Here is a 27,963-nt window from a genome sequence, read left to right on the forward strand (position 1 = left end):
TAAGTAGGACAATAACCGCGCCTTGACATTTTTATTAGTGTTAAAGCAAAATCCTCTTCCCTACTGACATTTTTACAGTAAAAATATGTAAAACCAGTTATTAAATATACAAGTTTTGAAAATTTCACATTTCAAGTAGGCAATCAACTTCATTTTATGAAACAATATAGATTCAAGGCCTGGCATATACAATAGCTTTTACAGCATCTTGTTCCATCAGTGAGTATCCGCCCATCATTGTACAATGGTGAATTATGGGTTGTGCAAATTATTCACTGAAAAAAATAAATACAGAAAATTAGAAAATGTGTCATGATAATTATCGTTCTGCCCTAAAAATCCCCAATCCCCATATATTTCAAAATTAGGGAGAGCAAAACTCTGAAAAATGAGTTTTCAAAAATATAATGGAAGAACTGCTCTTACTCAAGTTTCTTGCAGTTTTTGCCTAGCAGCTTGTTAAGCAAAATGATTGTGCATTTTCATGTTTGAAATAGCATGTGCAATTTAACAGTAAGAAAAATACATTACCTAGTTTGGGTTCGGGTCCATTTTAAGGCATGACGTGGTGGTACAGAAACAGAAGGGTGGTAAAACGTACAGTCGACTCTGGTACACTGAGTGTTAAACCTGCAATGCTAAGAAAATAACGGGATTGAGAAAAGGCAATGGCAAGGGAGTTCAGTTTTGCCTGTTTAGTCGAATCCATAGAGTGTACACTACTTGCATATTTCTATTTGAAGTATGACATACCTTTAATACAACCTTTCAAATATATGACTTGGGTTATCTTAACATAGGGTGGAAGATTTCTGCGGTCGATTGACTACTACAAATCCTAGGACCAGTTCAATAAAATTCACTTGATGAATAGCACCTGATGAACATGTGAACTGAGTCAATGTAAAAATATTGTATTTATAAGGTGATATGAAATTCCCATCTGGATTGTTATCGACAGTTCATTCACAGATGCATATCACCATGTGATGCCGCATACATCAAGGAATGAATATGCATACGGCAACCAAATCCTACAATGGAAGGGGAAGTCCATTTTCACTTATTTCCCCCTTTCCTCTGGTGTCCCTTACTGCTGTCCCTCAGACTTGCTCCAGAGGGTTGGGGGATCCTTTGGAACAGCAAGGGACAAATGGTGGAACAGGAAAAGGGGGACACAATTGGATTTGACAATAGTTAAAATCTAAAATAAGGTGCATATAAATTGCAAACTAGGACTACTTCTTGAGTATAACAAGATCTGTGCCTAGCCCTCCTTCCAGGTTCATATATACAATGCATGTGTGTGTGCATGCATGCACACAGATGTTGTCAAGCACAGCATAAGGTACTCTTGAAGGCTGGAAATATTAATAGTGATTGTTTAACGGGGCTGGGCTAATACTTCATATTCCCTGGGCGCAGAATGAGTTCCACTTAAAGCTTCAGCCCAACTTTTTGAAACTCCCCTGCAGAGGAAATGAAAATATGGTACTTACTTTGGGATGGTAGAAAGGGCATTCCATTTTCTTACAAGCAGGGAAAAATCGACAGAGTTGGCTGCTAGAAGATGTTGGCGGTGCTGGAGGTGGAGCTGCAAAACCCATTAATGGAGGAGGGAAGTGACCGATACCAGACACAACAGCGAATGGTTTCACATGTATCGACAACATTCAAAAAGACTGCAATTTCAATTCCTAAAGTTCAACTACAGGAAATTGTTTCTGGAGGCAAGTGAGACAACCACCTTTCTGCACTAAGATGGTCTGGATCTGGTCAGTGTCTGGATGGGAGATTGTAGGATCCATTTGCTGCAAATCCCATAAGATCATGACAGACCAGATATAAATATAATGGATAAATAAGCAGTTCAAAACCAAAATTCAGATTGCTTCAGAAAGACACAACATTGACAAAAACACATAACCATTCCTCCGTCTGTGTTCAAAACACAGCTTTCTGCAAAATTTCATGGCCTGTGAAAGGGGAAAACACAGCTCAAATCATGTTGCACCACAAAGTTGTTTCCAAGCTGAAAAGCAGAGGGAGGAGGAAGGAAAAACAGAGAGACTGGGAGTCTTGGGTCCTCCAAGGAGGACAAGGAAGTGGCAAGCCGTAACATTTGCTGGAAGCAGCAGCAATGAGCCAGGCAAAGAAGGGGAGCGCCTTCCCATCACCCCACAAGCTGCTGTCAGTCCTTGTGGGATAGGGCTGAGTTCAGAGACCTGGGCCTGCCTTCTCTTACGTTAAAAAGACAACTTCGTGGTGTCTTTTAAATTATCATTCAGCAGCCTGCACTGCTGCAACCAAATATTATGAAACATGCAGACTGCAGACTGCAATGGTCACAACTACCAATGGCTGCAACATGATTCTCTATCTTATGCATTCACCATTGTTTGCAACGCACTGGTTGGTGGAGCTGTTGGCCTGGCATATTTTGTTTTATGCTTTTTTTGGCGGTGGTGGTAGGGGGAAGGCAGAGCTGTCGAAGAGCACTGCAAACTTTTTACGTTATGGTTTGGCACAGCGGATTCACTGCTGGACTTTTCTTTTGTCGTTAGCAAATGGCAAGTTTGGTGTGCTGCTGTGCTGCTTTGTGCTGCATTTTCAACAATTGTTTCAACAATTGTTTCAACTCAGGGAGTGAGTGAGTGTGTGTGTGAGTGTGTGGAGGTCAGAATCAACAACTGACCCAACTGTTATCAGAGGCAGGAGGAACCCAATCAAAGGTCCATCTAGTTCAGTATCTTGTTTCCCAACTTGGCCAATTGGATGCCTCTGGGAAACCCACAAGCAACCTGCCTTTGGTTTCGCTAGATCAGATTCTGCTGTCACCAGCACATTCTTCCCAGCAAGCCCACATCAAAACCTGGAATAGCAATAAATCTTTACCTGGTTTAGGAGGCGGCAGTGGGGTCCGACGACTGGCATGAGTGTAGGGGCAATCTGGCTTGGTGCACTTGGCATCGTATTTACAATTTGGATGGATGAACAAGCATTTGTCCGCAAATTTGCAGTTGGGAAAGACTCTGGAATGTGAAAGGGAAAGCTGCTGGGTAAACTTGTTAGAATGTACTCACTTTTTCAAAATAACATCTATGTCTACACCTCAGTCCTCATCCCTGGCATCAAATACAGTTTTACTTAAATAAAAACATTGGTGCTCTTGGGCTAAAATTCTAAAGGAAAACCTCAATTCCGTTTTTTCAAAAAACCCTCTGGCTTCAAGTGCTTTCCATGCTCAAATAATAAACGGGCAGAAATCTGCAAGCTAATTCTAGAGAGTTCAAGGCAACAAAAAAAGTTACATGTGTGCCAAAATCAAGGTCTGCCAAGTTGGTAAGGTCCGGGTTTTTCCAATGAAATCCCCAAACTCTAAAATGGGCATAAAAAGAGCCAAAATGGATCCCAATGATGTCAGTGGACATACTCAATGCTGAACTGAAGAGGGGGGTAAGGTTAATTGTCAGACCTCTAGAGAACTGATCTGATGTTTGTGGATTAAGAACTGGACTGGTGGGGAAAGGGGCATCTTGTCACTGCCACATCATCCTGAGCACTCAGCCCTCTGCAGTGACCCGTTTCATTCTATGTTTTGTGGATTTTTTAGATCACAGATGAATTAAATGCTCTGAGAAAGGGCTAAAGAGCTGAATAGTGTTGACATAAAACTGCTCGAGGGAGCTGCAGAACAATATATGAAGTAGCAATGCATTCTGAAACACTAAAAACAGCTTTTCAGCTCTTCCCCCAAACCTCGCTGTACTATATATACATCACAGTATTAACTGTATTCCCTCTTTTCGTAATGATTTGCCTCTATCACAATTAAATATATACCGTATTTTTCGCCCTATAGGACGCACTTTTTCCCCTCCAAAAATGAAGGGGAAATGTGTGTGCGTCCTATGGGGCGAATGCAGGCTTTCGCTGAAGCCTGGAGAGCGAGGGGGGTTGGTGCGCACCGACCCCTCTCGCTCTCCAGGCTTCAGGAAGCTATCCGCTAGCCGTGGGAGACGCGGCTCTCCCACGGCTAGCGGAGAGCTTGCTGGCACCCAGAAGCTTGGGGCGCGCTGAGCTCAGCACGCCCCAAGCTTCGAGTTTCGCGCAGTCCTCCGCTAGCCGTGGGAGCGCTGCGCAATTTCGCGCAGCTCTCCCACGGCTTCCGGATAGCAGCCTGTTCTGGGGGCTGGGGAAGCTCTGGCTTCCCCCGCCCCAGCCCTGCACCTGGGGGGAAAATAATTTTTTTTCTTTATTTCCCCCCCAAAAAACTAGGTGCGTCCTATGGGCTGGTGCGTCCTATGGGGAGAAAAATACGGTACTTCTATAGTGTATTTTTCTCACAGCTATTTTCTTCACAATGTTTAGAATACTGTTGTCTGGAAGGTCCAATAGTGTGTTAGCACAACGGATGACTTTGTTTCAACTCCCTTAGTCCCCCTTTGTTGCAGACACTCATCCCTAGTCAAACAGCTGTAGTTTAGGCAGGGCTTCTTGTACCCCAGAATATAACAATAATTGTGATCTCTGTAGCGTCATCAATAAAGGTCACCGCCCCAAACGAGTAGACAATCTGAATGTTCCCAGTAGAGGCCTATCAGAGGGAGGGAGAAAAGGGTAACAGGAGTCCAATAAATGTGCTTGCTAGATAGAAAGCCAATGACAACTGTAAATCAGATCCAGTGATGACCTGCGTCTGAATGCCCATCGTGAAGGGAGAGATCTCTCTTCTCCCCCAAATTCTCCCTGCACTGCAGAGCTCAAGTGAGGAAGAGATTCTTAAACGTCAAGAGTCTGGCATAGCTCTGTGCTCATTCCCTTGGCTAGCAAAATTAGAATACATTATTCAAGCTAGTGAACATGCTCCATTTGCAGAATGCCCACAGGTGACAGAAAACACTTTTTTTAGGGTGGAATTTGATGGCCCTAGTTTGAGGACTGGGAACCTGTGTCCCTCTGGATGTTGTTAGCCTGCATCTCCCATCACCCCTGACCACTGGCCATGCTGTCTTGAGCCATAGGGTCCTTCAACTTTAGCCTCGGCTGGGTACATGAAACCCTGACTATGCTACCCCTGTTTGGCTACACCTGTTCTACTGTGGTGATGCAAGAAGCCAACCAACTCCACAGCTGTTAGGAAGCAGAGCTGGAAACCCATGAGCAGACCCACCTCCCTTCTCTCCCAGAAGCTTTTGTGCAGTGGCCTGCTCAATCAGACCCCATCTAGCCTAGCATCCTGTTTACTACTGTGGTCAGCCAATGGCTTCTGTGAAGCACACAAGCCTGGCAGAAAGGCAATTGCCCTTCAAATATATTCCCTCTACTTGGTCTTCAGAAACGAACCGACCTGACCCTGGCACTTCGATTAGGCATTATGATGAATAACCAATGACAGACCTCTCCTCCTCCTTGCCCCTGTCCAATCCCCTTTTGCCCTTTAAGCTAGTGGCCATTGCCATAACCCGTGGCACAGAAATTTCATTCTAGTGCAGAGGAGGCTTTTGCTCAGGACTAATACAGAGGAGAGGACAGGGGGAGAAGCTAATTTCTGTGTACGCTGTGCCTGAAGACCAGGAGGGACAACTGCATCAAGAAGCATTTGTACCACTAACTTGCACGGCAATGTGGGGTGATGGAAGGCACATTCGTCTCCATTTTTGCAGGCGGGCCAATACTTGCAGCGCTCGGGTACTTTTTCCGCTTTGTGCAGGGCACCAACATCCTCCATCTCCACTGCAGAGAGAAAGCAAAGAGGCTCCAGTTGATCTCAAGTGGTTTGGCTGTTCAAATTTAAGACCGTTTCCATCACAGGGATTATTTACCCACATCAAAACCATGCAAATTTGAGACTCAAAAGTGTCAAAATGTGATGGGGTGTGCTATTTATTTAAAATATTCCTGCCCCACCTAGGCCTCCAAGTCAAGAGAAGAAAAATAAACAGAATATTTGTTTAAAATAAAAAACAATAATTATGAGACAGCAGCGATTGAAAAATACAATACACAACCAGCTGCGGTTACACATGTGACATGGGGAAATCGCTCCTGGCCCATGATTTCATCTCTGGGACAGAAGCATTTCTGGCCTGGGCAACTGTATAGCCTGAGGCTCCTGGCCCAAACAGTAGAGATGATCATAACTGGCTACCCCCCAGGACTTAAGAGTCTACTGTTTGCTGCTTCAGTCCCAGATGAGCTTCCAATAAATCAGGAACGCAGGGTTGGCAAAAGTGGTGATCCCTTCAGATGTTGTTGTGCTCCAACTGTCCTAAGCCTCATCAGGTGCACGGCCAATGGCCAGGGGTCATGGAAGTTGTAATCTGGCAATATCTGCAGGACCGCAACTCCCCAACCACTGCCTTAAATGTGGTGCATCCAACCAGGGCCTGTGCTGTTTGCTAATTATGCTTAGACAACGTTGAGGGCGGGGATCGGAGCTGTGTTCTTCCCAATGTTGAGAGGTCTGTTAGAAAAGAAACCTGCCATGGGAACTTAGCCTGCAGTTCAGTTACTGCATTCCTTCCTGCCTTGTGCTCAGCTCGAGTTGCCCAAAGAAAGCAATGCAAATAAAGAAGCTTTGCAACGAAGCTAACAAAAGATGCTTATCCACTGGGGATGGACTGTTACCATCGGTGCTCTCCAGCTGTCTGGATATAATGTGCATCTGTTGCGCACGAAGGCTTCTTAATCCCTTGTTGGCTGTTGCTTTGGGGGCAACTGGCCTTACTCCTTCCATGAGACTCATTTCCTCCTCCTCTTGATCCGACAAGTATCCTGGCGGGCTGGGGACTCCGTCCAAGGTGACTATGAACTTGGGACTAGCAGGCTTCTCTGGCTGCGCAAGCTGCTCCCTGAGATGAGAGAGGGGAACCCAGAAGGAACGTCAAAGTTACTGAAACAGAGAGCAGACTAAATGTGCGACAATACAACCTATTCACACCCAATTCATGACAATCTGTGAAAGTTTTCTGTTGAAAAAAGATTGAACTTTGGTTTTTTTTAAAGATACATTCTTATCTCTAAACCACTTTCCTTAAACTTCTGATAACTGAGATATGCATTTTTTCTAAGCTAAAATAGAAAAGATGCTCCCCTCTCAGTTTGTGTAAGAAGAACGTAAGATTCCTGATGGATCAGACTAGAGGCCTCTCTAGCTGAGCATCCTCCTTCTCAGTGGCCATCCAGATGCCTTTGGGAGGTCTCCAAGCAGGATGTGAGACCCGAAGGACTCCCTGTCCCCAGAGGCAACTGATTGGCTGAGTCTGTATGAGACTCTGCTCTTCCAATCTGAAGGCCCATCCAGAACTGTGACTCATGCAGGGACAAAGTAAGTAGGCTTCTTGCTACCACAAGGCAGGGTGATGGTCACCTGTTTAAGATGGTTTTAAGAAGGAATTAGACAAGTTTGTGAAAAATTAAGATTGTCAGTGGCTACTGGTCACAATAGCTGTATTTATGATCAGAGGCAGCATGCCTCTGGACACCAGTTTCTGAGGAACAATGAGCAAGAAAGGGCTATTTTCCTACTAACTGATTGCACCCAATAAGGACATGGCACAATGACCGGCCCTCAGCTGCTTTTGTAGGTGGGTCCTTTGGGCTCATGCAATCAATTGATTTATTGCAATGTGCTGGCAGTTTGTGAATTATTGGACTAAAGCAGCCCCGTCATTTAATGAGCCATTTGAAGGCAGGTAAAAAAAAAGCCAGGGAGAGGAACTAGGGCAATTCACCATGGCTATCTTTTTTAGAAAAGGAGTAAACACATCTTCAAAGCTAAGAGACCTAATTCACACAACCCCTTTGACGTTTCCCTATGTACGATGCAACTGAGCACCAAAACACACCACTCAGGTATGCCAGTTGCTGCAACTAGGTAAGTAAGCTTGAGTTTCTTAAGCCTTTTACTGAATTTTTAAGAAACAACTTTTTACCTTGTCTGTATGAGCCGTCCTGAGAGTGCCTGTAAGGCCTCCGAGGCCCTCTTACCCACTTCCAGATTCTGGGGCACCATTATCTCCTCGGACAGCTTGGGCTTCTTCAAGATAAACGATCTGGTGTCTGTGTGGACCATTGATTCCAAGTCATAGTAATCTAAGCCAGAGAAAATGGCAGAAGTGTTCGAATCAGGCTGTCATAACCCAAGCACGGGGACAAGTGTGAAGCTCTTTAATGAGGATAAGCAAAGTCACGCAGCCTGCCCAGCTGAGCATTAAACTAGCATATTTTCCACTGCAGCAGGAACAGAACTGGACAGGCATCCCCTCACTTGTGTGCGACCACATATACACACAGCACCAGGAAATCAATCAATCAATCAATCAATCAATTCTAACCTGAAATGGTGGGAGAGCTGGAAAGTCCTTGTGGCTGGTGAAGAGACCCTCCAAGAGCCCAAATAGGATGCTAGTGAGCCAAAAGTCTAGAAGAAAAGACTCCAAGGGCCCCAAATGGCACACAGGAGCTCTCACTGCTGCCGCACTACCCTGCTCAACAGCTGTTAGATGGGAAGCTGCACTTACTGCAGTGGGCTCCCCACCAACACACATTTCACTTATGTGTGCGAGAGCTTAGAATGTAACCTCAGAGTAAGTGGGGAGTTGCCTGTGCAAGCAGCCACTGAGGTCAAGATGGCACTGCGCTAGATAGGCTGCTAATTCAGTTCATAAGCTCTCCTCACTCCTGGCCCAGCGGTCCTTTAATGGACACAAGAGTGGCCACAAGAAACCACGCCAGCAACCGCTGCAGCACACACGTGTTAAACGTGGCACAGCGCTATGAACATGCATAGTCCTATTCCTGCTGCTAGCTCTGAGCCAGGAGAAGCAACTAGTATTGTATGTTAATTGAGCGAGAGTGGCATTGGTGGGGAAAGAGAGAGCAAGCAAAATAGGGGAGCACAGGGTGGATGGCCAACCCGTGCAGGCCATTGCATGACTGCATTAAAAGCATCTCTTAAGCACACGGGATGTTGTGTGGAAAGCTATCTAAGATTAATTGCTTAAACAAAGGTGGCTTTTACAGTGCAATCAGAAGGAATGCCTTTGACGTGACCCATCAGGAATTTCCCCCTGCGCAAGTCTCCCTGAAATAAATGGTGCCAGCCGAATAATCCACCTGCTTGATTCCATTTATTTAAACGGGACTTTCCTCAGAGAATCTCCCAAGAGGGCTTTCAAGGCAAACAGAATGAACGGATCTGTGCTTCAGAACACTCAGTCAAATGAAGGCCTTCAAAAGTACTCCACAGTTTGCTACAATCTGAAATAAAAGCAATCTAAGCTTCTTCCAACACAAAATTAATGCATCAACGTCGGACATAGTAACACAAAGTCCACTCGGGATTGGCTTTAAAAGCAGGTGACAAAATAAGTACCTTCCCATTAGCAAACCACTGAAGGGACTTAAGTTTTTTCAAATAAGATTTGGACTTTAACCTAATAAAAGTTAAATGGCACCGTTTTTGGCTGTTAGTGGATTTGGGAAGCCTGCTTTCTTTTTCATTAAATAACCACAACTAACCTTGTGCCTTTTGTAATGCTTCTCCAATGGCCGGTTCAATCTGGAGACGGGAAAAGAGCTGCCTTTGCTGGGTTCCTAAAATAAATGTGGAATGAAAAAGTATTTTACTGCCTGTGCAACGCAAATTAAGGGACAGCTGTGCAGTCACTTCCTGCAACTCTATTCTTAACAAGTGCTCTCCCACCCTCCGCAAGGCATGGGATTCTCTTACAATCAGCTTCCACTTATTCTAGTCATCTGCACAATTGCTAAGAGATTTCTGCCTCCTCCTCTATGGACCTATTTGAGCAATACTTTACTCTTGTATTCTACCTAGAGAGACTGGAAGTGGACTTTGGGCTTCCGCACTGCCTCCCTGCTCTGTAGCTAGTTTTATCTCAGAGTCAACATTACCTTGGATGCCTTTAAAGGGGGATTAAGGCAAATTTAAGATGGATAGATAGGTCCACCCTTGGCTAATTGGATGGCTACCCCATAATGGCTAATTGGAACATCTCTGTTTAGAGGCAATGAATGCCACTGAATTCCAGTTGCCGGATTGGTAGGAAAAGAGACTTTATGCCCTGCTGGTGGGCTTCACAGAAGCAGTCCAGTAACAGAAGATGTGCCCCCCCCCCATTATAGTGAGGAAATGAAAGAGGAACACACAAGAATCTGAGGCTTATTGGGTTGAGATTCCTATTCAACAGAATTACATGTGCCTGCAGTATAACACACGTTTTTGGGCTGGAGAACAGAATTAACCTCTCCTTGAGAACAGAGCACTTTATTCAGTATCACCTGGAAGTCTCCCTAATGCTTGTTCCTTTGGCTCTTCTTCCTGTATCTGGGAGTTCCCTCTGGACGGCCGGCTCTGGCCATGCATCACTTCCAGAAAGGTTTCCTCTTGAGATGTCCGGGTTCTGGGAGCCACAGGAACTGTCTGCTTTGCTGGCACTTTCCACAAATAAAAAAGAAACAAATCATCAAAGGCTGATATGCAAAGAGCAAGTGATTCATTATAACAAAAGTTAATTCCATTCTCTAAAAATCCAGATAAATAGGCCAAAAGAAGCAGCATTTCTAACCTCATAAAAGTTTGGCTTTTAGACGGATTTCTGGCACAAAATTAACTCAAGACATTAATTAATAAGTTACCCCTTTATCGCTCCACAAACCTTCTGCTTTTGTCTTTTACACCATCTATACTTCTGCTTTCACTTGAATGTGTTGGTTTGGAGAACATTTGTCTCAGTCAAATGTTAGCTGACACACTGGCTAGACAGCCGGCAGAGAAATGATAAGCTGTCCGGTTGCACTGATGCTTCCATCTAGCTGCTAATACAGTATCATCATCTAGAGGGCAAGAACATTTGCCAGCACTTCTCACAGTCCTTTCTTACTTGAGGGGGAGCCACTGAAGGCCCTTCCTGCCAATGCCAGAAGATTACAGTGGGCTTTAGATTCTCAGCAATGCTACAATGCTAGAACATGAATGTGTGGTTTCAGTGCTCCATTTCACTCCTTAAAGCTGCAAGCTAGGAGAGGTGGAATGCAAATCCCATCAGGGAAATATAGAAATATTTCAAAGACTTAAGGACCAATCTGCACATCAAGCTTAAAGTAAGATTTATACCTGCTTAACCATCATGGTTTCCCCCAAAGAAGCCTGCTAATTGTACTGAAAATTCTGTTACAGAAAGGTAGCCGTGTTGGTCTGCCATAGTCAAAACAAAAAATTTTTTTCCTTCCAGTAGCACCTTAAAGACCAACTAAGTTAGTTCTTGGTATGAGCTTTCGTGTGCATGCACACTTCTTCAGATACACTGAGTGTTGGGTACTTCTAGTTCCCTCACAGCACTACGGATCCCAGCTTTAGCCTGCAATCCGCACTTCCCTGGGAATAAGCTTCAATAAATGTGCAAATAGACATGTCTGGGATGGCGTTGTTAGTCCAGGGCATAGATAGGGCATAAGAGAGACTGTGGGAGCTTTTCCGTAACAAGTGGGGCTTCTGTTCACTTACACCACCATTTGGTACCAGCTCTGCAGCAAACATCTCACTTGTGATCTTGCAATGAAAACTGATCTGTGGGGCTGGTGTTTTCAGTGTCAAACCAAAAACCATTTCCAGAGGGGCAGCCATGTTAAGTCCACTGCAGTTAAAACAACCAACAGTGGCACCTTAACATGGATGATGGCAGGATCTTTCAGGGACTAAAGTCCACCTCATCAGATGCTCGGTGTATTGCCTGATGTTAAAACTTAAACATATGCAAAATAAGCACGGTTAGCATTCACAACAGATCTTAAGTTCAATCCCTTGTGTCTCGCGCCACTGGAGAGTCACTGCCAATCAGGTTTGACAATACAATGGACCAATAGCCTGACATGGTAGAAGGGAGCTTCCTATGACCCTAACAGCAATAATCAAAGATAAAACAAACATCCTAACTTAGAACACCTGTAGTTGTAGTAAGATAGAAAACCATTGTGACTCATGCCACAGGTGGTGGCAGTGATCTATTGGATATGTTGCTGTTTAGGTTTATCTTCCTGTGCCTCGATTCATTCGGGCTTACTAAACTGGGCTTGGAGCTCACGCGTCCCTGTCAAACTACAGTCACTTACCTGCAGCATAATTTGTTGTCTTTGTAACAGATTCCTGGGCTTCAGAGATAGCCTTCAATATTAAATTCTTATTGGCCTGTTTGTTAGGCGGCAGCGAAGGCCTGGAGGGATTGAACAAAAAAAGATACAAGGAAATTAATTTGTCATTGTAGAACCATAGAAGAGTGAAGTATTGCTATGCTGTGTTTTCAAAAGCTTGGCTGAAATTTTCACGAGGTGCACAGATTAGAATTTTTGGAGTTATTTGATCATCAGCTGCCCTATTGCGTCTGCCACCTTCTGTGCTACTCTGTGAGCCACGCATCCTATTACTGAAATAGGACTGATTTCTCTTCTCCTGGCATTCATCTCCACACAGAGGGCACCCTTCAATATTCTGCAATCCCCTGCCATACATCCAGCGACTGCAGAAGTCAGGCTTCTGCTGTGGCAGCAGCAGAGGCCAATATGGATGCGCTCCTGATCTTCTGTAGTCCTATCTGACCCCATTCCCTTTTCTGCAAACATAATGAAATAACTGTTGGATCCAACTTTTGGATCCACAGCAAAATACATCTTGAGATCAGCACTGGCCTGCGAGGCACTGCTGGGAAAACACTGCACGGAAGCTAAGGTGGAAGGGAAGTCCCACCCTGGTTGTTGGGACAACCAGCAACTGTGGGTTCACACGATGCTCACCGATGCATCTCCTACCCATCAGTTTCTGGTTCAGTTGGCAATTCCTCTCCCCACTTGATCACCCTGCAGCAATGGCAACAGTTCCTACTAGCGTGCTGCTCCCAGGTTGCCAGGGCTTGCATTTGTTTTCTCCTCCGTAAGCAATCATTTACTGTAAAAGCCAGGCCTTAAATAATCAAGCAATACGATGGCAACAAAATTACTTCTAATGTATTTTCCTGGGCATATGGCATCATTTGATCTTGCAATGTGGCCCAACACCCAGAAACAGCTTAGGCACATCAGGAACTCAGGACAATCTATTTTGATGCTTACTTTCTTTGGCCTAATTCAAACCCCACAATTCTTAGGTACCTTCTCTCAGGTTTTGCAGGCACAGATACGCTGCTGGAGATGCCTCCCAGACGGAGCCCACAGTCTTCCTCTTCCTCCTCCTCCTCTCCATCGTTGCTGAACCGTTTCACTCGGACTACAGAGCTTACAACTGGGAGTTTTCTCTTCCTCAAGTTTTCTTCCTGCAAGAAATATGATAATTTATTTTATACGTTTTTGTTTGAGAAATTTGTAGCATCCCCTTTAAGGCAGGCATTTCCAGGACAACGTAACTATCATTGATTTTGCTTTGAAAAAGAAAAAGCGGCTGGTTTTCCCAATGTCCATGCCCAATGTGTTTTCCATGCCTGATGGTGAGTGAAGCCTGTTAACAGGCAAAAAAACAAACAAAACAAAAAACCACACCATGTAACTGAAGTAATCACAATTATACCCCTGCTTGCTCCTGACTCCCTCTGGGGTTTTCCTGTGTTGAATTTCCTAAACATCATGTACATTTGTTGGTGAATATATAGAGAAAGGTATGGTTATGTGTGTGTAAAACTTTAAACACACACACACATGCAAATTGGGACAACTGGATGGATTAAAAACATGTACTTAATCTTTGAAGAAACATGACGTTTTCTAAAGTGCATAATAATAATAATTATTAAAAAAATGTACTGAACAAGCTGTTAAAATTCCAGAAACAGCACCCAGATTCACAGATACTATGTCGTGTTCAGGCCTTAGTTCCCTTCACCCCAAGAGTGATTCAGATGATCATATTTGCCCTGCTGTACCACAAAAAGCCAACATCTACCACAGCAAGTCCTCACTTCTTTCTCATCCACCTGCCCCCTCCAATTTTGCTCTGGAAAGTTGTTTTGGAATCAGAGAGGTGGGTGGTTCCCAGTGGATCAATTAGTCAAACTCCCCACACTATATTTAAAAGCAATGGCAGGTGTTCAGTTGACTTTTTCTTGGGGAGCTGAGCTCATTTTGTTTTGTTTTGTTTCTCTTCCCGTTACCCCAACCTGTCCCATTTTCAGGATAACCTCAGGATCCCACCGCAATAAGAGGTTCTTAGCACAAGGGGGGGGGGGTCAGGTTGGGTTTTCAACCTTTATTTATCATGTTCACATCCTGCTTTCCCCTCAAGGAGCTCACAAGAGCAGGTGGGTGGTTTCTCCCATTTTATCCTCACAACAGCTCTGTGAAGGAGGGAAAGCAGAGTGTCAGTCACTACGGTTGCCCAATGAGCTTTGTAGAATTTCAATCTGAGTCCCCTTTGTTCAAATCCACGACACTTTCATCAGCAACTCACGAAAGGAAGAGCTGGAGGGAAAGAATGCATGCAGGATACAGCTTTAAAAGCAAAACACACAAGAACAAAAAAGGGCAATCACCTTCATCAAGGCAGCTTGCATTTTAAAAAGAATCCAAATTCTAAAATTATACACCAAGAATTATGGATGCTAGGGCAAAATTTGTGCAGATGTATTGGCTGACTTACTGCAAAAATCAGAGGCAGCGAAGCGGGAGGAGGGTAACACAGGGAGGAAGAGCAGTGAGAGACAGAATGAGTGTTTGTGATTAAGCATGAAGGGGAGCCTGGTCAAACACTAGGGGCTCATCCATACTAACCTTTTGCCCCACACTTCCTAGGCACAGATCCAAGCTTTAAAGTGTCGTGCCCAAGTGTTTTTTTAATGTCCTGGCCCTTTTCAGTGAAAACCTGCTTTAATGCGGGATCAGAAGAAACAGCAATTAGGGCTTTCTGCAGATTGCTCTGGTTCAGGGGTAAATAGCTGGTTTGGGCAGGGAAAGTGCCAGGGCAAAAAAAGAAAAAAAGGACTTGGACACAGCACTTTCAAACACAAATGTGTGCCTAGAAACACAACACAAAAGGATGTCTGGATGAGCCCCAAGATGGAAAGGCAGAAACTCATGTACGATAAAGAAATTATCACCTGCTAAATAACAAAAGTTATTTGGCAAGTCCTTCTTGCATTCTCTCTCTCCCCACCCCCACAAATCAATATGTTCATTCACAACCAAGGAAGTTAGAAATTTGCCTTCTAAAGAAAACAAATTTATATTTATACTCCCAGCCACTTACTCATCCATACCTAAGAATGTAATGCTTGATAGTATCCTGCCCCCTTGACACAAAGGGTGAGTGCAGAAGACACTAACACATAGCAAAAAAGGACAGGGGAGTCACATCCATCATGGAGGAAAGGAACCAGTAGCTAATATCAGCCCAAAATATGGTGAGATTAGCTAGATGTGACTGAGAAGAGCAGGTCCAGAGTGAGATTCTCAATTTTGTATGATCAACTGTTAAGAGTGGGGGATTTGTTGAGAAGGGCACCTACAACATGTGTGACTTATTTTAATACTTTGCAATAAGCTAGTGCTGGTCCCTCCAAAATAGTCCACTGATGTGTTTATTTTTAAAATAACACACTACTCAAGTTATAAAATGGATTGAAACTGTAACCTGAGGAAGAACTCAGAAGCCTCCCACTTCCCACTAGTGGTTCTGCTTAGCGCCATCAATGTATGCACTGATATATGGAGTGACGTGTCGGGGTGTTTTAATGTCCCAAAGGCTTTACAAATTTTTGACAGAGGAGGAGACAATGGGAAAAGGAGAGGCAGACATGACAAGGGGCGGTATTTTATTATTTATTCTTTTAAATATTTATATCCCACCGTTCCATGCCTTTCAAAGATACAACACCAAGACAATGTAAAATACAGTCTTAGAAACGACAACAACAACATTGATAAAACACACCAGCAGACATTATCTGAAGGCACTTGACTAAAAATGGTCAGCTGGCCTAAAACAGTTTGATGTGCATGCTCATTAAGGGGGTTGTTCCAGAGTACTGGTGCCACTACACCAACCGCAGCTCCGTTGATGGGAGGACAGTGAAAGTGGCCTTAAAAACTGAGCCAAGATCTCATGCAGGTTCAGAGAGGAGAAGATGATCCACAAGGTACATTGGTTTGGTCCCACGCCAGTTTTGAAGGTCAAGGCCAGCGCCTGGAATTGAGCTTGAAAGCAAATTTGTAGCAATGAAGCTTGTACAAAACAGGCACAAAATGGTAGACCCTACGGGCCCCAGCATTCTGAATCGCTTGACATTCCTGGATTGCAGTTCCAAATAAGGCACATTAGAGTAGTCCAACCTGGAAATAACCGTGCTAGATTTGATTTCTCCTGGAAAGAGCACAGCTGGCAAATCAGATGGAGTTGGTCAAAGGCAATCCAGGGCACTGTTGTCACTTCCACATGAAAGAGCACAGACAGTTCTAGCAGCACACCCAAGCTGTGAACCTGCTGCTTCTGGGGAGGGTAACCCTATCCAAACAAGTTGATCTCCTCGCCCAGGATCATCAGCACGACCTGTCCAAACCCTGAGGTCATGTACAGAGGCCCTTCTCAGTGTGCCCTCTCCATTGGAAGTGCCTCCATCTTGCAGGATGTACTATCTCTAAGGAAGCTTTCTTTGTCATCCTTTTGCTACTGGGCTAAGACTTTTTTTGTTCTCCCAAGCCTTTTTAAAGATCTCATTAGTTTAGTCCCTGTGCTACAGTTGATAGTGCTAACTGCAGTATTTGCTCACTGTTTTCAGCTCATGTGGTCTGTATTTTCTGTTATTGGGTTGGCCTTTCTGTATTTCTGTTGGCCTTTCTGTATTTCTATTTCTTGCCGGGTTAGTTTTTAGTTAGTTTAGGTTAGTTTTTTTAAGAGTCACTGAATTATTATTTTTTACTGAATCATTCTTATGTTTTTAACTGACTGTATACAATGCCTAGAGAACTTGTTTATGAAGGGGGGTCTAACAAATATGATTAACAATGAATACATACAGGCATACATATGTCTGTCTTGTCTGGAGTTTCAGTTTGTTCACCCTCATCGACTTCAAGACTCCCAGACACAGAGTATGTATACAAAAATTCTTTCTCCTTTGGGGCTATTGGCTACGACAACTTAAGTCAGCAGTCCACATTGCTGTCTAGGTCAGTGTTTCCCAAACTGGGCTCGCCAGCTGTTTTTGGACTACAATTCCTGCTGAAGATCCAAGTTTGGGAAACACTGGTCTAGGTTATCTTCCAGTGGCCACATGCCAGAAGTGGGTAAGGCCAGAGGAAAAAGCTGACAAAAAGCAAAAAATGAATCTATTACCTTTGTACAGTAGGCTAGTTTCTTCATGCAGCCCTCTCTATCCAAGCAAGCACCCACTGCAGGAGGCTGCATAGAAGGGTTGATGAAGCATTTGACCTCAGAAGGGGGTGTGGCCTGGGGAGGATCTCAGGGCTAGAGGCAGAGGCCTGGAGGGACCCAAATGGCCCCTGGGCCTGAAGTTCCCCACCCTTGACCTGAACCAAAGGCTTCCGACATGAGGATCCCAAACTGAAACCTATTATTTAAAATGAACAATGATACTTATATGCCCTTCTAAAAGATCTGGGGTGGAGGAAGCAGCCGCCAGGTGCGTAGAACAAGTGGTCACAAGGATATTGTCCGATTAGAATATGGGGCAAATAGGTACTGAAAGCCATATATCCATTTATCCCATTTCCTTTCTTACAGTGTGTTTTGCTCTACAAAAGACCAGAGAGCTAATGCTGGGATTGACCACAGGCTGATTCAGTGACAAACTCTAGAACATGCAGGGATCTGAAAACCAAAAGTCACACAACCTGAACAGGCAAGGTTCTAAGAACAGCATCTAGATAAACAAGATAGTTGGTTTTACCCTCAAGTTCAGCTTAGTTTGATGATTTTCAAACTTCATTCCAAGGAACTCTCATTTTTCCTCGCAAATGTTCAGGGTTGCTCAGTGACAAGGTCAGCAAAGGCAGTCAAGCTTCTCTGAATGACAGCTGATGCATCAAGAGTGCTGGGTGTGAACTCAGGTGCACTCTTAGCTCATACAGTGCTGCAGCCTGTGCCTATCTATTTATTACCCCTCTCTCTTTTCAAGGCACTTAGGTGCCATACAAGGTTCCTTTCACTTTATCTGCACAACAACCCTGTGAGGTAGGGTTAGGCTTAGATATGGAGACTAGGCCATGCTCACGGATGAGTGGGAATTTGAACCTAGGTCTTGGCGTTCTAATCACTATACTACACTGACTCTCTGGGTAAGTGAAGACCTTAGGCCATTGGTCTTCAACTGGAGGGTTGGGAATAACCATCAGGTTGTGGCCTGATCTAAGGTGGGTCTCAACAGCACCATACAAATATTGAGTAAAAACTAAGAAATGGGTCTGCAAATGCATTACATTGAGTTAAAGGCAAGTCCTGGGTCTGGAAACATTGAAGACTATTTGCCCAGGAGCATTCTCCAGACTATTCTACAACACGAAGGAGTTCCAGTCAGACACATCAGTGTGACAAGAGCTCCCCAAAGACAGGAAACTTGAAATCCTCTTATTTAGTATTAGCCAATGAACAAACCTAAGAAAAATGGACACCTAACACTCATGCAAGGCCCAGCTATGCCCAGGTGAGGGCTACAACTGCTACTCACCCTATTTAAGGCTAACACCATACACACACACACACACACACACACACACACACACTTTTCACCCCCTAGTCACTAAAGCAACTAGAATCTGGATGCCACAAGGTTTAGATGCCATGCGTGAGATATTTTTGACCACTCTTGCTATGTTTAGAACAGGGGACTCCAAGTGTCCATGGTGACCTCCGTTTGTTGAGTACATGTTAAATTACCGGCATAGCTTGGGTTTACATACTTACCTCACTGCTAATTTTATCAGCATTCCCTTTGGCAGTGGGCCTGTAACTCTCAGCCAAGCTGCCAAACACGTCTGGATCGCAGAGCTGGACGGCTTCCAGTGACCTGCCGCCCTGCATGTCGAGCTGCTTGCCAGTCTGTATGCTACTCTGTTGTGGCATTCTCTGAAAGTGCATGTTGCCTTCTGCACCTCGGCTTGCTGGTGGGCGGTAGATTTCAGCAGATGGGCGGGAGGAACCGTAAGTCACCGTCACGAGAGGCTTCTTCCGGGGCAGCCGATTCTCCTGCACAAAATTGAGGTCTTCATCAATGAGGTCATCCGGCTCAGGCTTAATGTCGATCACAGCTTCCAAGGGGGACAGCTCCCTGAGAGGTTTCACAGTTGACATCAGGAGAGATGGGGAGGGGTCTTGGCGAGGCTGCCTGCATGAAAAGAGAAAATATTACCTCTACCTCATGTCAAGAAAATGCTTGCTTGAAGCCTCCAAATTGAGAAGAGAGCATAAGAACATGTTTGTCAAACTTTCACAGCTCTGTTCCAGGTAGTCCTCACCTATGAGGAGGCGTGAATTGCTATAAGGTGCTTCAGGGTCAAACTGAATGAAAAATCTGTTTTTGCTTCTGCCGCTTTGGGGCAATTCTAACCCCACTGGAATGACTGAGAAGACCAGAAAAAACCCTATGTACATAGGCTACTAGAGGTCACAGTGACAGCACAAATTGTTTTCAGTTGTGAAACCTACATGTTTAGTTTAGGACCTACTCAGTCCATTTCATGTCAGAAAATAACATATAGGGTGAAAAAACAGTTGTTGTTTTTCTATTTTCATATTAGACACTTCTTCTAACAACCCCACAAACTGTAGAGCACCATACAGGTTTATACACACCCCTTTCAAACTTGAATTGTTGAAACTCTTCCCCTCAGTTAGAAACTTTGCTATGATGAAGAAAAATTGTTTTCTTTTTAATTATTTTGCATAAAACTTTCTAATCTGACTTGTTCACCGAGACTGCAATTGCATCTGGAGATAGTTGCAAGCAACCAGCAACCTCACCCAAGCAGCTGGTCAGACCTAATCATCAAGACCACTTAATCATCAGTGTTTCTAAGCGGTGTTACAATTGTGCTGTTCAAAAGATAATGTCCAATAAGGCAGTATTACTGCTCTATAGTATTTATTTTAGCATTTCAAAATTGTAAATAGCAATTGGGTGGCTTGGCAGAAAAGCAATACATAAATGCAATGAACAAATGAGTGAATAAATAACCACTATGTGTTACTGGTTTTTAAGACGCAAGAACCTTACCGGGAGGCAGCAATTTTCTGTTCCTGGGAGCTGGTTGAAACTCGAGAGTCACTCCTTTCTGGTCGAGAGCTTGAGACTGTAAGGGGCTGTAGGACTTCCTCCCCACTTCTCTCCTCATTTCCACTTGAAATGCTTTTGACAGAAGGCAAACTGCTCTCAAAGATGTTCGATTCAGAAGATTTTAAGTTGGTAGGTTCTGGAGATACAGGTATTCCTTATCTTATTTCAAAGTTCAATGAAGTATTTACACACAACTGTAAAATATGTTTCGCTGCAGATTTCGATAGAAATGCACTTCCTTCAGTTCACATTGAGTAATATATGCTTTCAAAATAATATTTCCCCTGTTTGCATGAGAATGTTTCTTAAAATTCTAATTTCTGTACAGTCATAATAATTAAACTCTTACATAACAACATGCAACAATAATTATTTTTAATGTCTAAAATGTAAATGAAAGCATACACACATTATCCCTATCTGAAGATGCTTAATTTCCAAACAATAAGCCAGGTTGTCTTTCCTTTACTTACCTGTAGTTACAGACCGAAGCTTATCTAGCACACCATGAAGCCTGAAAAATAAGAAAAGCGTTTTAATGGCTAACATCTGTTTCAAATGCAGTTTCTGAAGGGATATGTCACTTCGTTATGTTGACCAGTGTCATCAAATTTAGAATAAAGAGCAAATGACTTTCTTAATGCAAGCTATCAGCATGGAGGTAAGTGCAATGGAGTGTAGCACACTGGATTGGAATACTAGAAACCAAATTCAAGACCCTGCTCTGCCATCAAACTTTCTAGATCAGTGTTTCTTGAGCTTGGGTCTCCAGCTGTTGTTGGACTACAACTCCCATCAACCCTAGCTAGCAGGACCTGTAGTAAGGGATGATGGGAGTTATAGTTCAACAACAGCTGGAGACCCAAGCTTGAGAAACACTGTTCTAGGTCGATGAGAACAAATAATCAACTCTCAAACTTGTTAAGGAATGTAGTTATTGAGTTAATTATCCATGAGTCAGCAGAGATTACTCATTCCCCACAATGCACCTGCAGGCATCTTGTGACTCTCTTATCTGTGTTACTGGGCAGATTTGTGGCAAGTAACTTTGTGTATATAAAAAAGGGCTTAGCTTAAAATATACTGTGTGAGTTGTTGGAAGCTGACTGTTGCAACACTGTGAAGTTGTCCAAACACTTTGTAAAGATTACAGGTAGGTAGCCGTGTTGGTCTGCTGTAGTTGAAACAAAATAAAATAAATAAAATAAAATAAAAAATTCCTACCAGTAGCCCCTTAGAGACCAACTAAGTTAGTTATTGGTATGAGCTTTTGTGTGCATACCAATAACTAACTTAGTTGGTCTCAAAGGCGCTACTGGACGGATTTTTTATATATTTTATGTTATTTTATTTATTTTGTTTTGTTTCGACTTTGTAAAGAGCTTGTCTGAGAGAAAGGCCACACTTCAAGACTTACAAAACTCTAAGCTGTTGCAGGACTTTGCAAATTGACTTAGAACGTCGTTCATCAAGGAGTATGAATCAAATACCATCTCTGGGCTCAGAGAGAGAGAGAGAGAAGACATATGTAACATCTGTAAATAGTATGGGTGAGTGTTGATGTTGGCTTAGTAAAGACAACTCTGCTACATGGCTGTTTCCTGTGGTGAGCTTAACTGCTTGACTGAGCTTCTGCATCACGTACTCACAACCCCAGCAAAAGTAACATACCACCCAAAGTACTAAACAGGATCAATAAAAAGTTTTTTTATTTTTTCTGACCCCCGTTTTTATCAATACCATCAGCTAAAGGCATATCCACATAGTTGCCTCTTGTGCTTTGAAGTCAGCATTTCAGTGCAAAATTGGAAGATTACTGAACAGCACATGTATCACGCATAACAACAGCAGATGCACTGACCCATTTCAAAGGAAGATCCAGGAAATGGGTGGGTGGGGAAACTCGGAAAACTGAGTTGTTCTCCCAGCAACATCAAGCTGGATGTTATACTTCATTTGACAACTAAGATAAAAGCCAACCATAAAATGACTCAGTACATAGAACTAGGTCATGAGTTTTAAGATGCGCATCAGTTTTACCATTCAAATTCAGGAAAAGGAGATGGTCAAACCATAGTATTCTTCCTTCTGTGAAATGGAACCAGTTCTTATGCCACGATACATTCGCTCAGCACCTGAAAAAAAAGCTGAACCCCCTAGTCCTGGCCATTTCCATGAGCTCATCTGCCTTGGATGGCTTTATTTTGCAATGTTGCACAGGTGAAGGGTATTCATGTGCCCTGGCCTAAGTACTCATCTAGTCATGGAGAAGGTTTCAGAATCAGTCTACAAAAGAATTATAGTTCAAAGAATTAGAGGGATAAGAAACATACCATACAGTGAATCTCACAGTGTTGTTTCCTAGAAAGAGGGAAAGGTCCTCCGTCATCTGCTCCTGGCTCTTCTTGTTGGCCACCATGACCATGATATAATCAGGCAGCTCTTCATCTGATTTAAAGAAAGGGAAATATAACTGGATGTTAAATGTTTTAAGGGCAGCTGTAGAGTTTGACTACAAAACAGTCATAAAAAAGGGAGAGGGCAACTTTCAGATTATCCCAGGCATAGAACAAGAAAAGAAACAGAATCATTACAGGAAATGGCATGGACCAGAGACAGTATGAAGCCATGTATTTTGGCCATTAGTTAGACTCCCAGGGGTACAGATTAAAGGTGCGCTATTAGAACATAGATGTTGCTGGTTGCAAACAGTAGCCCTGATGGCAAAAGGCCCTGCAGCACAATTCTATGCATGCTTTAGTTGGGATTAAGCACCATTGAATTCTGTGGGACTTAATTCCAAGTGGAAGTGCATAGGAATACTTAATGTGAAATTCTGGGGTCTTCTTCCCAATTTAACTTGTTTCGGAATACTGCCTATGTTTTATTGTGGGTTCTTCTTTACTAAGTTTGTGGTATGGAATTTCCTTTTTATTTACTTATTTACTGATTTTATTTTCAGTGCCCACCAGTAAGGGGAACCATATATGAAGAAAAATGTGGCACATCTGCTTTGGATATTTGCTCATTATTATTTCTATAGCACCAACAACCAGGCGCTTTACAATTAAAAACGAAACACACAAGAGTTACACAGAAATGCACACCAAGGTTATTAGGGTTGCATAAAAGCCTTTCCCCCTACAGTGTGAGACAGGTTAGGCCAGGGGTCAGCAAACTTTTTCAGCAGGGGGCCAGTCCACTGTCCCTCAGACCTTGTGGGGGGGGCGGACTATATTTTTTTTTGGGGGGGGGGGACGAATTCCTATGCCTCACAAATAACCCAGAGATGCATTTTAAATAAAAGCACACATTCTGCTCATGTAAAAACACCAGGCAGGCCCCACAAATAACCCAAAGATGCATTTTAAATAAAAGGACACATTCTACTCATGTAAAAACATGCTGATTCCCAGACCGTCTGCGGGTCAGATTTGGAAGGCGATTGGGTCGGATCCGGCCCCCAGGCCTTAGTTTGCCTACCCATGGGTTAGGCTGAGAGATGGTAGCAGGCCCATACCAAAGCTGACAAACCTGTGGCCTTCCAGATGCTGCTGAAGTACAACTCCCATAATCCCTTACTATAGGCAATGCTGGCTGGGGCAGATGGGAGTAGGATTTCACCTGGAAAGCCACGGGTTCCCCATCCTGGATCAATGCCTTCACAACTGTGGAACAGACAGAAATTCAATAGGTGTTGTTTTCCTCAGCATGGAGATATAGTGATGGGAAATGTGGCACCTGCTTACATTATAAATCATTATGGGATACTTGGTAGTAATAGCAAATGGTGAACAGTCTTTGTACATACATGTAAGAAAATAGCCCCAAACTAGATCTGCAATCCTATTCCCATTTACCTGGCAGGAAACCCCACTGAATACAATGGGACTTGCTTTTGAGTAAAAATGCATTGTTGTGCCCTATTTTTACAACTAAAGGCACAAGAAACTTACCCACATATGCTCCCAGCTCCTGTAGCTTTCCTTTTATAGCACTCTATATGAGGAACAGAAGAGCAGCCATTTAGGATTGCACAGTTTCAAACAAAAGGCATTCAGATGTTGCTCTAGAAGTCTCAAACTCAAAACCAAGGTTTAAATGAGTTTGTTCTTGAGGGACTGCCTGATGTAAATGGCAGCAAAACATTATTAATTTAGACGGTGCCATCAGCGGGCATGGTACCTTCCAGCAGACAGCGCCCTGTCCTGAGGATCTTATAATCTAAAATTCAACATCAAGAGGAAAATGGAGTTGAAAAAGAGTTGAAAAATGGAGACAGGTGTAAAAAGGAAAACAATATGCAGCTGTTACATGGGCTCAGATTGCATTTCAGTAGGTCAAGGGAGTGACAGACTCCAATATAATATTCCTTCCTGTGCTACAGGTGGGCTAATGTAAGCATATTGTTATCATATAAACACAAGCTACTAATCTAAGTTCATCATTATACAGAAGCTTTCCATACAAAATTATAAAAAAACAAAGGACTGCATTTAGCTATAGCTTTCATGGAGAGTTAAGGCTTTAAGACTGCAATCCTGCACACTCACATTTTACTTGCAAGCAACTTTTAAATGCAAAGATTCCTGCCATCCTCGACAACTGGGCTCATGGCAAACATTTTGTAAAATAAAGGATGATTTGGAGATTCAGTGTGTTTGTTTTGTGAGTATCCTTACAGCTAGGTGGCATAGAGAAAGGACTGTTTGCTTTATACCTAGGTGGATAAAAATTACATATTGCTTCTAAAAATAAACATATTAATTATTATTGACTAAAAAGTCTTAGAGTAAATCTGAATAAAAACATGTTAAAGCCTACAGTTATAACATCTTAAAACTGGTTTGCAACTAACGGTATTAAAGGTTGCTTTTCTATGATAGAGGGAAAACCTTGCGGGGGAGGGGGGAAGTATATGACTTCTGAAGACAGGCATGGCCCAAAGTTGTGTACTGTGTGCTTACTACTGAATCCAGGGTCTAACAAGGTCCCACATGTGCTATACTCTGGGAGACATCCTCCTCCATTTCACGAGGATCATCCACTGATCTCTCCAACAACCTGATCTCTGCAGTGCTTTCTGTTCTCAAATCACAAATATTTGAAATTCTACTTACTAAACAACATGGCATTTACTGCACTTCCATTCAATGAAGAAACACTATTTTGCCAAGTAACTATTAATCACTGATTGTAGAAGTTCTGAATATTTATTTACTCTACCTTGAATTCTGTGAGGAAAGGCAGTATATATAGAAATCAGTACTTTGTCTGGAAACAGACATAATTCTGCAGTGCATGGGCTACATGTTTAAATATTTTAGATCATACTCCTAAGGTTATATAAAGGCTCTTTGCATTTGAAAATCAGTATGTTTGAATTGTTACAGCAATCAGTTAAGTGTGCATGACTGTTCAGGAAATAGATGTCCAGCACCATTTGTTTATTTAAAAGATGTTTATCCCTTCTTCTAGGTTTTCACCCTAAAAACATTGAGAAACTTTACTTAAATAAAATAAATTAGTCATGGTGGCTCAAAATTCATGATTTAAAAGCAATTCACCCATGCACAGCAAAATATTTTTACAAGGGAATCATACAAGCCCAACACACAAGCCAAAGCAAATCATTGAAAATTTACCAAATAATGACACATTCTGTTGGGATTTACACATATTCAAATCACTTTGCAGGCTAAGAAGGTTGAAAGAACTAGCTTTCTGTGAAATATTTATTCCTCTTAATATATTTGCAGATTTGGTACACTTCAGTTGAAGTACTGCAGGTCTCCAAAATTTGTTCTGCAAACGGACATGAGGAATTCCGCATTATTGAGCCACTTTATGTGGATTTCTGAGGTATTGTGCCATCTCTACTACTTTCTGCCTAATCAAATCATAAGGATGTTTGTTCTGTGCTATGGTTTCTATGGTGACTGAGCTACAAGTCCAGGTCCTGGGAGGATTGCCCTACCTTTAGGAATTGCGTAATGCATAAAATTACACTGGGTGATTTTGGAAAATTCAGTTGTTTCTTCTCCTATCATGGCAGCGTTGTGATGGGTGATGGGAAATGCTGCATGAGACCCCAAAAAGCAACACTTTATTTTTGAGCGACTAGAAGTCGCTCCATCCTGCAATTTCTACAGAGTTGCATCTGAACTGAATAAACAAGCCCCCAAAATCAAGGGGGGCAAGGTCTGGTTTAAAAATATTTATTTTATTTTACTCATTATCGATGGTATCCAATATGGCCTGCCCACTGACAGAAGGACTTTTGTCAGCAGAACAGAGGAAAAAACAATTTAAAATCATTCCCACTCACCACTCTGTCAAAATCTGCTCAAAGGTCTTTCAACCTTCTGAAACACGTAGGGGGATAACGGGGCTGCTTGGGCAAGCAGATAAATAACAAAAAATGCCCATTTCCCATTCTGATATTAGATTTCTTCTAGCGTAGACTGTATTCAAATACCTCCATACCCCACATCTTTCATCCATGGAGCTCAGGTGACATTTACATGGCTCTCCCCTGCCCTTTTCATCCTCAAATCATGTAAGGCATGTTAGGTATGGAGAGGTAGCGACTTTGCCCAAAGTTACCCAGTGGGCTTTCAGTACTTAGGGGAGAACTTGAACCCGGGCTTTGTTGTTGTTTTGCCGGCTACGTAGGAAAACGGGGAGGAGGGGGCCGAGGATTTGAGAAAACAAAGCAATAAAGTTTTGGCCTTTTGCAGCGGGGGGTGGATAAGAGGATGCGCGTTTCCATAGTATTATATGAGCTTTTTTTGAGAGAGAGAGAGGGGGGATGCAATATCCAAGGAGGCAGGCAGGCACAAATCTTCCCACATCTCTCTGCCCTACAAGTGCGTGGGGTGGGGTATCAGTCAGGATATCTAAATAGGCAGAGCACCCCACAAGCTCGTGGGGGGGGCGGGGGGCTCAAATTTGTCCTGTGGGGGCTCCAGCTCTGGGGGCTGGAGACGACTCCGGGTCGAAGGGCGTCGCGGGGGAAGGCCCTCCGTCGCCGCCTCCAGTTTGTGAGGAGGAAGGGCCTTGCCCCCCCCCCAGCCCGCCCATGGGGTTTCCTGACGGGGCGACGGGTCTGGGTCCACCCCGAGGTTGGGGGGGACGGGACCCTCTTTTCCTTTTCACCCCGCCCGGCTTCCCTCTCCTCCGGGCTGCCCTTCTCCCGCGCGCGGCTCCGCCTCTCACCCGGATCTTGCGGCTGATCTCGGTGCCGATCTCCATGGCCTCAGACCGGGCGCCCGTCCCGCTCCTGCCGCGCGCGGGGGTGGTGGTGGTGAGGGAAACCAAACAAGTGAGCTAGGCCCAGGCCTGGACCAGAGTCGGAGCCCGTGCGAGCGAGCTGGGCCGCGAGGGAGGAGTGGCCGCTCGGCGAGGCAGCGCCCCCTGCTGGCTGGAGGAGGCGAAGGCTCAATCCCCAAGCAGAGGGAGGAGAGAGCGGGCGCTTTCGGGGCGGGGCTCCTTCTGCTGGCAAAACTGCACTGAAGGACACCAGCAGAGACTGGCTGGGTCAGGCCGGTGGCCCCATCAAGGCCCAGCATGCTGTTCTCACAGTGGCTGGACAAGCAGGGCCCTTGTGCAAGAACAGCTCCCATCCTGTGCTTTGGGATTCATTGCTGCCTCCAGCTGGGGAAAGCAGAGC

The 27,963-nt window shown here is 43.8% G+C and overlaps 1 protein-coding gene and 1 long non-coding RNA gene across 2 annotated transcripts in view; both read right to left on the reverse strand.

Annotated features, from left to right (window-relative positions):
- On the reverse strand, nucleotides 1–27,695 carry ZC3H14 (zinc finger CCCH-type containing 14). Its single transcript, XM_053377518.1, has 17 exons — nucleotides 27,510–27,695; nucleotides 24,248–24,290; nucleotides 22,625–22,739; nucleotides 20,765–20,805; nucleotides 20,232–20,427; nucleotides 18,923–19,343; nucleotides 13,168–13,328; nucleotides 12,136–12,236; nucleotides 10,306–10,461; nucleotides 9,526–9,600; nucleotides 7,938–8,097; nucleotides 6,631–6,854; nucleotides 5,616–5,736; nucleotides 2,896–3,032; nucleotides 1,500–1,594; nucleotides 532–638; nucleotides 1–275 (listed from the first exon to the last, which is right to left on the reverse strand). Exons 1-17 carry the CDS (start codon nucleotides 27,543–27,545, stop codon nucleotides 269–271), a joined length of 2,196 nt encoding a protein of 731 aa, XP_053233493.1. The 5' UTR covers nucleotides 27,546–27,695; the 3' UTR covers nucleotides 1–268.
- The window catches only part of LOC128408255 (uncharacterized), a 213,737-nt gene that overhangs the window by 135,674 nt on the left and 50,100 nt on the right, over nucleotides 1–27,963 (reverse strand). The window lies entirely within an intron of this gene.

The sequence above is a fragment of the Podarcis raffonei genome, chromosome 1 (assembly GCF_027172205.1).
Source record: "Podarcis raffonei isolate rPodRaf1 chromosome 1, rPodRaf1.pri, whole genome shotgun sequence".
In the NCBI taxonomy this organism is placed as follows: Eukaryota; Metazoa; Chordata; class Lepidosauria; order Squamata; family Lacertidae; genus Podarcis; species Podarcis raffonei.

Bases quoted from the DNA above. Each gene is read 5' to 3' on its own strand.
- ZC3H14 (XM_053377518.1), bottom strand. From the start codon at position 27,545: ATGGAGATCGGCACCGAGATCAGCCGCAAGATCCGG. The intron at 9,601-10,305 runs GTGATACTGAAT...CATTTATTTTAG, and splicing joins AGCATTAGGGAGACTTCCAG to GAACCCAGCAAAGGCAGCTC. The intron at 6,855-7,937 runs GTAAAAAGTTGT...CTCTCATCTCAG, and splicing joins GGACGGCTCATACAGACAAG to GGAGCAGCTTGCGCAGCCAG.